This window comes from Hemitrygon akajei, chromosome 16 (genome assembly GCF_048418815.1).
Source record: "Hemitrygon akajei chromosome 16, sHemAka1.3, whole genome shotgun sequence".
Classification (NCBI taxonomy): Eukaryota; Metazoa; Chordata; class Chondrichthyes; order Myliobatiformes; family Dasyatidae; genus Hemitrygon; species Hemitrygon akajei.
In genome coordinates, this window is record NC_133139.1 from 65,223,709 (window position 1) to 65,235,868 (window position 12,160).

The following is a 12,160-nucleotide window of genomic DNA, read 5'->3' on the forward strand; positions in this document are numbered from 1 at the left end:
TGCTCCAGAACATCAACCTCACTCATATTGTCCTCACCGTCATCAAGTTCCCTCTCAGTGGTGAATACCAAAGAGAAGTATTCATTGAGGACCTCGCTCACTTCCTCAGCCTCCAGGCACATCTTCCCACTTTTATCTCTAATCGGTCCTACCTTTACTCCTGTCATCCTTTTGTTCTTCACATAATTGAAGAATGCCTTGGGGTTTTCCTTTACCCTACTCGCCAAGGCCTTCTCATGCCCCCTTCTTGCTCTTCTCAGCCCCTTCTTAAGCTCCTTTCTTGCTACCTTATATTCCTCAATAGACCCATCTGATCCTTGCTTCCTAAACCTCATGTATGCTGCCTTCTTCCACCTGACTAGATTTTCCACTTCACTTGTCACCCATGGTTCCTTCACCTTACCATTCTTTATCTTCTTCACCGGGACAAATTTGTCCCTAACATCCTGCAAAAGATCCTTAAACATCGACCCCATGTCCACAGTACATTTCCCTGCGAAAACATCATCCCAATTCACACCCACAAGTTCCAGCCTTATAGCCTCATAATTTGCCCTTCCCCAATTAAAAATTTCCCTGTCCTCTCTGATTCTATCTTTTTCCATGATAATGCTAAAGACCAGGGAGCGGTGATCACTGTCCCCCAGATGCTCACCCACTGACAAATCTGTGACCTGACCCGGTTCGTTACCTAATGGTAGATCTAGTATGGCATTCCCCCTAGTCGGCCTGTCAACATACTGTGACAGGAATCCATCCTGGACACACCTAACAAACTCTGCCCCATCTAAACCCTTGGAACTAAACAAGTGCCAATCAATATTAGGGAAGTTAAAGTCACTCATGATAACAACCCTGTTATTTTTGCACCTTTTCAAAATCTGCCTCCCAATCTGCTCCTCGTTATCTCTGCTGCTACCAGGGGGCCTATAGAATACCCCCAGTAGGGTAACTGCTCCCTTCCTGTTCCTGACTTCTACCCATACTGACTCAAAAGAGGATCCTGCTGCATTATCCATCCTTTCTGCAGCTGTAATAGTATCCCTGATTAGTAATGCCACCCCTCCTCCCCTTCCCCCCCTCTCTATCCCTTTTAAAGCACAGAAATCCAAGAATATTGAGAATTCATTCCTTTTCTGGTGCCAGCCAAGTCTCCGTAATGGCCACTACATCATAATTCCATGTATGTATCCAAGCTCTCAGTTCATCACCTTTGTTCCTGATGCTTCTTGCACTGAAGTACACACACTTTAGCCCTTCTACCTTACTACCTTTACACCCTTTATTCTGCTTCTTTTTTATCAAAGCCTCTCTATATGTTACATCTGGCTTTACTCCATGCACTTCTTTCACTGCTCTATCACTCTGGGTCCCATCCCCCTTGCAAATCAGTTTAAACCCTCCCGAACCATGCTAGCAAACCTACCTGCAAACCTACCTCTGACGTGAATCAGGCTCATCAGCTTATAAAACATCCCTATTACTCTAAGAAACTGCAATGGCTAATCTCCTGCCCTCTGAGACAAGGCTGTGGTTAAAGATGTCCAGCTCATATAAGTATTGTTATGTTTGTCTTAGAGTGTCAAGAGTTTCATTTCCTTCCCCTACTGGTGATGTCAGTGTGATGGAGAGATTATACGGAGTATAAAGCCCCAAGCTTACAGTGACAGCTGGTACAGGAAAGGACGAAGTGTGCAGAGAATGGATCTCAGCAACATGAGTAGCTACCTGCCTCTTTTGGGTAAGTGTTCGTTCTAGAGTATTTCCCTTCCCTTCCCTGCGCCACTCTTTCCCCATTCATTTCCTTCCCTTCTTCTCATCACCTTTCCCTTGTTTGTCCATCACTTTTCACTCTCAGCCCCCTTCCTTCATCTGCGATTGTGTCCCGTCTGTTCCTTTCACTCCCCTTCCTGACTAAGGGCTGGGACCGAGGCATGGGATGGGTGTGAACTGATCAAGGAGAGCGCCCTGTGGCATCTTCACTCAGTTGCTGCATGAACGCACACCTTATGAGCCTTTACGATTGAGAAGACAACAAATGAGATGTGTGTCACTGACTGAGTCTCTGGCATTTCAGTTTACCAAGATACTGGTGAATTTGTGGAATTTAGTGCACACACAGTGGTGGAAGCCAAGTCATATGGTATGCTTAAAGTGAAGTTTGATAGGTTGTTGATTAGTAAGGGCATCAAACATTAAGGCGAGTAGGCAGGAGAATGGGGTTGAGAAGGATAATGATCAAATGGGAGAGTGGAATCAATGGGACAAATGAATTAATTCTGCTTCTGTCTCTTGGTCAGATTGATGCTTTCTGGGTATGGGAATCATGTCAGTACTGGAAGAATTTGCTATAACAGTATAGAGTAAACATTACTCTGTATTTGAGCTAAGCTGTCCCTGCTCTGGGAGTGACTGATGAGGAAAGTGAAGAGGGAGCTTTGCTCTCAACATAACTTGGAATCTTACTGTTCTTTCCATGTGAGCACAAAGTCCTGGAAAGTTTGTCAACATTGAGTTTATTATCAGAACCAGCTAGAATGCCTGAATGGCCCTATTTTACAATTGTCCCCTGCGGAGGACTGTCTGCCATGTCCAGTTATTTTTGCACGCCCAGGGATGTGGGAGAACTGGTCTCTGAAACATTGCCTGACTATAGCTGTGTGGTAGGACAGAGTACAGATGGTAAGGAAATGGTTGGGATAGTTGGGAGTGCTCTGAGTGCCAGCGTCAACTTGATGGGTAGAATTGCCTGCACAATGACATGAAAATATAACTAAGAAATATAAGTAAATTCTGAATCAAGATACCTTCTGTACACTTGTGAAATTATACTGTTTTGTCACTGACCATCATTCGTCAGCACCACTTCTCCAAGTGACATTGCTTATGAAAGAGAACCATGCACTTGCATAATAATATAAATAGCAGCAACACCTTATCTCTTATCCTGAATAACATTTCAAAGTACCCTCACGGGACTTTGCCTCTTGTTTGACATTTAGATCTGTGATGGTCTAAAGCAGACATCATTGTCTTAGAATTACTCCACGGGATATTGGGAATAATGGGATTTACGCATGGCACTTGGGTGAATGTTGGAAATAAGCTGGTTAACAGCTTTGCTAAAATACTTGGCAAATAAGTTTTACTTTCACATTTTGTTTTTATTAATTCTTTGTCACCTTACTTACTGTCCCAACTCACTGCCTGTGGCACCATTAAATGTCTCCAGCAATATGGAAAAAGCAGATATTGCTATGGGAATGGTTTCATTGGTAAACAGGAAACTGTGGCGACCCACTTCCTAGCGCACTCGAACTGGCTCACAAATAGCCAGCGCGCAGGCACAAAGGCCAGGTCCACAACAAAGGGAAAAAGCCTGCGGGGGTTTGTGAGAACGTATCCCTTACAGCATCCGCGCCCGGGGAGGGCGGGATGAGGGAGGCTTTAATGCAAGGCTGTGAAGTTCGAATAAAATCATCTTTAATTGCAGTTTACCGACTCCGTGTCATTATTTTAGCGCTGCGTGTAGCACACCGCTACAAAACCACAATATGGTGTTGCTGGAGTAAATTGGGCTCCACTACAATTTGGAAGGAAATTCTGGGATTTCTTTTCATTAGTAGAGACACAGGCAAAGGGACTTAGTACAAAAGAAGTGACTGACACCTTATCTTGCAATTGTATCCCCTTGTCCATTTCTCTCCCAGATGAGAAAAATTCCAAGTCTTTCCTTCCAGATTCCAGGGAAATCAAATTTACCCCCAATGACGCCATGTTGTGATGCACAGAAATTTTGGTGAAGACTGGATCATTAGGACTACTTAAGGTGGAAGTAGATAATTATTTACAAAATTGAGCCATTGAGGCCTTGGGGAACTGGCACTGAAGAGGACTTGAGGCCGGCATAGATCCTCTATGATCGTTTTGAATGGTGGAACAGGAATGAGGGGTTGGGTGGTCTACTTCTGGTCCTATTATGTTTGTTCAAGCCTCCTTTACAATAATCAGCACTGATGTAAAGTGGACAGGTTATGTGTCCTTACTAGCTTTAATTGAGGGATGCCTATTGGGGCAGCAGAGTTGTAGGGGGCATACAGTGGTGAGGTTAGTAGAGCTGTTGTCTCTCAGCACCAGAAACCAGAGTTCAATCCTGACCTCGATGCTGCTTATGTGGAATTTTCACATTCTCCCCATGATGGGTGGGCTTCCACAAGGAGCACCAGATTCCTGGTATATTTCAAAGATGGGTGAAGTAGTAGGGTAATTGGACCTTGTAAACAGACCCTAGTGTGTAGGTGACTGATAAAATCCAGGGAGAGTTGACAAGAATGTAGAAAGAAATAAAAAATGGGATTAATGTAAGATTGTTATAAATAATCCAGTTAGCTGGAGGCTGAAGACCGAAGTAGACTGCCTGTCCTGGAGTTAGAGGCCAGAGGTTAGTGTTCAGTGTATGTACATAGATGGGAGGAGGAACAGGGCTTGTTTTGCTGTGGCAGTTTTGTTGCATTGTTCTTCCCCTCATACTAGTTTCACACAGGAATGTGTGGTGGAACTTGAAGAATGTTGCCTCCCATCTCACCCTTGGGTGTGTTGATTGTTAACAAAAATGACACATCTGGCCCAAAATGTCAGCTGTTTATTGATTTCTGTAGATACTGACTGACCTGCTGAGTTCCTCCAGAATTTTATGAATGTTGCTTTGGATTTCCAGTATCTGCATAATTTCTGTTGTTTATGATTTGAAACATTCCTCCGTATGTTTTGATATAGTCATGATAAATAAACTTGAATTTTGATTCTTGATAATCAGTGCAGACTCTGTGGACCCAAGGGCTTCTTTCTGTTTCATGTCTTTGTCTCTCTGTCAATCTTGGTCCAAGCAATATCTCCCCTGTTCTCCCCCTTAACATCTTATCACCCAACAGCCGACATGAGTGGGGCTGCACTCCAGGCGCCAGGGGTTGTCTTTTGGTTGGTAATTACTGGGAACAGTTTTGACCTGGGTCTAAATTGTGAAATTGGAAAATCATCCATTGCCGTCTGAGCAGATCAAATGCACATCAGAATCTTCATTGGTCTTTTACATTTCACATCAATGTCCAAGGGTCCATTAACATGATTTTAATTAGCCTTAACTCTGTGAGTGGCTGCGTCGTCAATGATAATCCCATCCCTGCTGGCCTCAGCAGAGGTGGCAGGGGTCAACATGAAGTGGCCTTGGCAAAGCTAGGAGGATATGACAGAAAATATCTATGCAACCAAGGCTTGTATACAAACGGCTTGTTGAGTTAACTCTGCTAACAGCTACATTACTTAGTGGTGAGAAGGCCACCTTCTAAGCAATACACGTCTCGGGTCAGTAGAATTTGGGTTCAACCAAGCAGGGAAGTTGGATTGTTCTGTGAAGGGACATGAATTGTTGTGAATTCTGTGTAAATTCTGTCCTATGCAAAGTTACTGTTTGCCAGAAAAATAACAGATAGTACACCAGCATAAAATTACAAAGGAAATATATTTATCAATATTTCAACTTGAATAAATAGTTAACAGAAAAAGAAAAGAACACTAAAAGGGCCATTAGTTAAAGCAGTCCAATGTGCACATTGCAGTTGAAGCTCATTTTTGGAGTAGTCAAGTGTATCACTTTACCCACATGCTGAACTCACAGTCTGGGTGAAAGACACCAGCCACAGTTTGAACTTCCCTCAAAAACCATTTTGAACAAATTGGCTAACTGTTGACACTTCATCCTGATTATGGCAGAGAAAAAAAATTAACAAACTGAAAATCTTAAACAAGTGAGGCAGAGTCATCTGTGCTCTGGACACCAGCAAAAGAAGTTAGTACTGGTGGCTGGACTTCATGAAGCACCAAGGATCCAAAGTCAGGTTTTGCACATCTTAGGCAGGGGGTGGGGGTAGCTATTGGCTTTAGTCTCTCTCCCTCCCCTATTAACATCAACACTGGCTTGGTCCAGTATTGGGGTGCTTAACTTTCAGGACAGAAGGAGTAAAATTAAGGGAAAAGAAGTCTAACTGCTTTATTCTCTTTCTTCTAGTTATCTTGTGCTGCAGTGTTTTCAGAGATATTCTGTCCCAAGATAAGAAGTGCATATCAGGTTTTTGCTTTGAATCAAGTGGTTGTGTAGGTAAGTGCTAAATTGCCTCAGGTCACTGCTATTAGGCTGAGGTTTAAGTGGGGGGAAAGGGGTGTGTGTGTGTGTGTGTGTGTGTGTGTGTGTGTGTGTGTGTGTGTGTGTGTGTGTGTGTGTGTGTGTGTGTGTGTGTGTGTGTGTGTGTGTGTGTGTGTGTGTGTGTGTGTGTGTGTGTGTTAATGTGGGTGCATAGTTCGAACACTGAATTAAAGAGTTTGTGGAGTGAGATGGAGCCAAGAAGGGGTGGGGAGGGATAAAGTGGATGCACTGCTGGAGGCTAATGGGGGAAACACAAAGGGCTATTAATGCTGGGATTTGATCAAGTAAGGAAGGAGATGCAATTGTGAGATTTTTCCTATTTACACAGATGTCACTGAGAGTATGAACAGTTCATGTCGACTTCACAATCAGAGTGCCAGTGCAGTTGGTTGCTACTGGTGTCAATGCAAGAAGGGGTTTAAAGCTTCATCAATCTGTTCTGGTGATCGACGCGTGAGACGCTGTGAAGGTGAGGACTATGAATAACCATGAAATGAAGAATGAATCTCATGATTGGAATTATTAGTTGTGAATGTGTTAGAGGACTGGGAAATAAATGTATTGACCAGGTGTGACCTTAGGAAACAGGAGACTGTGCGATGGGAGCTCTTGGAACACATTGGACCAGAGCTGGCACCTGGACTGGAATGCTGGTCACTGTCCAATCATGGGTCTCAAAGTCCTACCTGGTCTGATCACCATCCAGCACATGTTCAGTGGGGCATGGAAAAAACTGTGAACGTTTTCCTAGGCTCAGGGCCACATCAAAAGCTTTACAGATGTTAATAGGTAGCTTCTAGGTCCAATAGGATGGATTACAGGTCCAGAGCCATCTCATTGTCTAACACCAGCTTGTCTGAGTTCTCAATAAAGGAGAATCTCTTTCTTCACTGCATCCCACTTCTTCAATCCTTAATGCCTTTCACAAGGAATTAACTCAATTTTAACTTTAATCTCAGCATCAGAATCAGAATCGGGTTTATTATCACTGACATATGTCATGAAATTTGTTGTTTTGTAACAGCAGTACTGTGCAACACATAAAATAGACTATAAAAGGAGACTGTTGTCAAAGTTTCTAACTAGCCTCAGTTGCAAGCACTTGTGTGCCAGTTACTTAGAGCAAACTGAGCTTAGAGCAAACAGTTTTTAAAGATTGTCAGTTACTTGTGTTTGGATTCAAACAGCAATGATTTTTGTCAATGATAATTGGTGAGAAATACACAGTTAAGAGAAATCAGAACTCATTTGCTCACTGTGGTTTCAAGCATTTAGGCTTGGAGATACCAGAAATGGCCAGGATTGAAAATTAAGTGATTTCACTACTTTAACAAGTTAGGAACTATGAAAAATTTGAGGTATCAGCAATCATCTTGAATGTTACAGAGAAAAAGAAGATTTGGAGGATGCAATCATGAAAAGTATTGTATGAAGGCAGGCAGTATTCTGCACTAGGTGTCTGTGTTGATTTTATTAACTTGGTCAATCAAAAGAACACGGCTGGATAACTTCTATGTTATATTGACAGTCCTGTTGTACATACTATTTATTATAAATTACTGTAAATTGTATGGACGAGATGTAATGTAAAGATTTTTACTCCTCATTTATGTGAAGGATATCAGTAATAAAGTCAATTAAATTCCTCCATCAATAACTATTAGGAAGCTACAGTTTTGTTAAAGTACTGTACTAGTATTGTTAATGTTCTAAGTTGTTCTGTATTTCATTTAAATACATAATTAGTTATTCTATTAAGCGATAGTTTGTCATTTTCCGTACATTTTAAACAATTTCCATGAAACTTCAGCTAATTGGGGTAGCCATTTAATTAGGCCAAAATGTACTGGTCCTGATCTGTCCCAGTTAACTGGAATCTACGATATATATATCAGAAACAGGTTTAATATCACTGGCATACGCCATAAAATTAGTTAACTTTGCAGCAGCAGTACCAGGCAATGCATGATAAATTTAAGGAAATAAAACTGAATTACAGAAAGTGTATACATGTGTATTAAATAGTTAAGATAAACTAAGCAGTGCAAAACCAGAAATAATTTAAAAAAGCAGTGAGGTAGTGTTTATGGATTCAATGTCCATTCAGAAATAAGGTGGCAGAGAGAAAGAAGCTGTTCCTGAATCATTGAGTGCGTGCCTTCAGGCTTCCGATGAGAAGTGGGCACGCCCTGGGTGCTGGAGATCCTTAATGATGGACGCTGCCTTCCTCAGGCACTGCTCCTTGAAGATGTGGAAGATATACAGTTAATTTATATATATACCCAATAACCCCAGATTAGTTTACATCATTGTTAATGTGTCCCAACACATCATCTTAGCATTATATATATATATATATATATATATATATATTTCTGTCTATACCTCAGTGCCCACTATTTAAGGTACCTTTACCTAATAAAGTGGCCATTCAGTGCATGTTCATGCTCTTCTGCTGCTATAGTCCATCCACTTCAAGGTTTAACATGGTGAGCATTCAGAGATGCTCTTCTGCACACCACTGTTGTAAAGCACTGTTCTTGGAGTTACTGTTGCCTGCCTGTCAGCTTGAACCCCGTTCTGGCTATTCTCTCTAACTCCTCTCTTTAACAAAGTACTTTCGCTCACAGAACAGCTGCTCAATGGATTTGTATTTTTTGTTGTTGTTTAAGTTCCAGAGACAGTTGGCCATTGAGTATAGATTATGAAATCCAAGTATAGGCCCCTGTGGGACTCAATGCACTACTCACTTTTCACTGATGCTCTGATGCTCCCGTCATCTGTGTTGGTAATATTTGTACCTCTGTTCTTCTCTACAACAGAAGTGGATGAATGCCAGGATAAAAATGTGTGTGGAGTCAACACGACCTGTCACAACACTGCTGGGTCTTATTACTGTGTCTGCAATGCAGGATATCACCAAAAACAGGGAGACACTCATCCGCCCTGTAAAGGTAAAAACCAAATGATTATTGTGAGCTGCTAGGAGCTGACAATTCAAACTGAGATGTCAGAAACACTAAACGGGTCAGGAAGAACCCAGGGGAAGAAAAGAGTTTGTGTTTCAAGCAACTTCAACTTGAAACATCAACTCCATTTCTCCTTACACAGATTCTGGCTGACAGGGCAAGTTTTGTTGCTCTGGATTAAAAGCGCCTACAGAATCGTCATGTCTCCAAAGGTCTCTGAGTGCCAATGATAGTAAAGGGGACACTTTGGGGTGTGCTGGGGATGGTGGGGGGGGGGTGAGTCTGGGACTGGGTGAATGTGGGGTGTGAGTCTGGGTCAGGGTGGGGTGTGTAGGGGACAGTGGGGTGTGAGTCTGGGTCAGTGTGGGGTGTGTAGGTGATGGTGGGGGTGATTCTGGGTCAGTGTTGGGTGTGTAGCGGACGGTGGGGGTGAGTCTGGGTCAGTGTGGGGTGTGTAAGGGACGGTGGGGAGTGAGTCTGGATCAAGGTCTGTGTGGAGTGTGTAGGGGACGGTGGGGAGTGAGTTTGGGTCAGCGCTGGGTGTGTAGAGGACAGTGGGGAGTGAGTCTGGCTCAGTGTTGGGTGTATAGGAGATGGTGAGGTTGAGTCTGGGGCTGGATCAGTGTAGGAGGTGGTGGGCAGTGAGGTTAGGGCTAGGTCACTTTGGGGGACTGAACTGCACAGTAGGATAGCAGCGAGTTTCAGTCTGGTGTTCATTCTGAACTCCTGACACAGGGTAAACTCAGTGTCTTTGGCTTGTGAACAATCCATAAAACCATAAGTAGGCAATTCAGCCCACCTCGTCTGCTCCATCATTTCATCATATTTGATTTATTTTATCTTTCAATACCATTCTTCTCCCTGTGAGCTTTGATGCCCTTACTAATCAAGAACTTATCAATCTTCACCCCACACTGACCCGGTATACCCAATGACTTGATGTCTCCAGCTGTCTATGGCAATGAACTCCACAGATTCACCACTTCCTGGCCGAAGAAATTCCTCTTTATCTCTTTTCTAAAGGAACATCCTTCTATTCTGAGGCTGTGCCCTCTGGACCTAGAATCCCCCACCAAAGGAAACATCTTCTTCATATCCACTCTACCTAGGCCTTTCAAGCCTTTATAAGAAGAATATAGGAGCAAGGGTTAAAGCATGTTCTCCACCACTCTATGGGGTCATTGCTGATCTCTACCCAAACCCCCACCCACTTTCAAATCCACCCCGCATCACCGCTTGATCCAGCAGCAATAGTGTCCAAAGAACTGTCAAAGTCGTTCTTGAATTTATGCAGTCAACTGAGAAGTTCTTCAGGTCACTTCTGGGTGGAACAGGTTAGACTGGAGACTGTGAGTGGTGGAAAGGTGAGGAGAGAGCAGATAGTAGGATTGCATAGATGGAGGAAGAGAGACAACTATTTATTTAATATATAAAAGAGATAATTAAATTAAGCCCCTTGTCAATTGGTGGCGCCGAAAGACCACCATGCCAGCCTTGAGTTCCTCTCGCATTTTGTGTTCATTAAAATATTTACAGGGTTTAACGACCGTGGCGATGTCTGCAGCCTAGCCCATTATAGAAAAAGTTCAGCCCTCCATTGAGTACATCTACAAAGAGCACTTCCACAAGAAAGCAGTATCCATCATCAAGGGTCCCCACCATCCTGGCCATGCCCTATTCTCACTGCTGTCATCAGGAAGGGGTAGAGGAGTCTTTGGTCCCACACCACCAAGTTCAAGAACAGATATTACCTTCCTGAACCAGCATGGACAACTTTACTCATCTCGACACTGAAATGATTCCACAAGCTATGGAGACACTTCCAAGAATTCTACAACTCATGTTATCAGTATTATTTATTTATTGTCTATTTATTATTATTTGTTTTTGTTGTATTTAAACTATTTTTCTTCTTTTACACCTTGATTGTTTGTCAATCTTTGTGTCCAATTTTTCATCAGTTCTATTGTATTTTTGGTCTAATGTGAATGCCCGCAAGAAAGTAAATCTCTGGGTATTATTTGGTGACATATACGTACTCTGATAATAAATTTACTTTGAACTTTGAATATATTGTCCTTCCTAAACCCACAATGAGGTCTATGCCACTACTGCCCCATTAGTGTGGCTTGTGCCAGTATTACAATTGCAATGCCCACCAGGTATTGATTCCTTCGGGTGCCAGTGGATATGGGCTTGGGTGAGACATTCCCAGTCTTCATTGTGAGTCTGTAAGATGCGTCAAGTCACGCACACAGTGCATCCAAGTCTGACACTCCACCTTGTGGGAGTGCATCATCTTGGAGTTACGGCTGAGATGCGGAGGTCAGACCTTCCTTTGCCTGATTGGTGAATACTAGGTAGCAGTGGCAGAGTTGACAGATGGATGCTAAGTTCTCTACAATGTCATTTTCATTCCAGTGGATCCACGTTCCTGTCCTGTCTCTGAGAAGCAGAATTCCACAAAGTTAAACTGCAACCTGGATAATGCAACAAGCTCACAGCAGGTATGTCCACTGAATCTGATGTTCACTCACTCCATTTCTCCAAGGCACAAACTTAACTTCCGTTGGAATGTTTTCCTCACTATATGTATCACTCTCCCTGCTTCTGTCCTTCACGTTCTTCTACATATGAGTCTTCTCCTCACCCACCAGAATAAACACTTACCTCACTTCTAGATGCTGGTGTTCATTGCATGTAAACACCTGTTGGCATCCTGATTTGTACTTGAATATTCATAGAATCACACAGGTTCTTTCTTGTCCTTGGGCACAGTCTGTGTGGAGTTTCTCTGCAACCACATGAACTTCTGCAGGGTGCGCCAGTTATCTCCCACAAGCATGATGTGACATGCAGGTCAATAGGTCCATTGCCCTGTGAGGGTCAAATCTGGGGTAAATTGATGGGAATGTAGTGGGAATAGTCTAGGATTAGCATAAATGGGTATGTGAGTTTTGGCACAGACTTGATGAGCTGAAGGGCCTGTTTC

At 42.9% G+C, this 12,160-nt stretch overlaps 1 protein-coding gene across 2 annotated transcripts in view; it reads left to right on the plus strand.

The window, feature by feature from the left end:
• The first annotated feature begins 1,657 nt into the window (after positions 1–1,657).
• Positions 1,658–12,160, plus strand: part of LOC140740131 (adhesion G protein-coupled receptor E3-like) — a 40,440-nt gene continuing 29,937 nt past the window's right edge. The window contains exons 1-5 of one of the 2 annotated variants that reach the window (XM_073069063.1): positions 1,658–1,741; positions 6,065–6,154; positions 6,528–6,668; positions 9,022–9,153; positions 11,590–11,675. In XM_073069063.1, the coding sequence (XP_072925164.1) occupies positions 1,702–1,741; positions 6,065–6,154; positions 6,528–6,668; positions 9,022–9,153; positions 11,590–11,675 (489 nt within the window). In that variant the 5' untranslated portion in view covers positions 1,658–1,701. Of the gene's footprint in view, positions 1,742–5,652; positions 5,890–6,064; positions 6,155–6,527; positions 6,669–9,021; positions 9,154–11,589; positions 11,676–12,160 lie in introns of those variants that run through there. The other variant, XM_073069064.1, reaches the window with a different exon arrangement.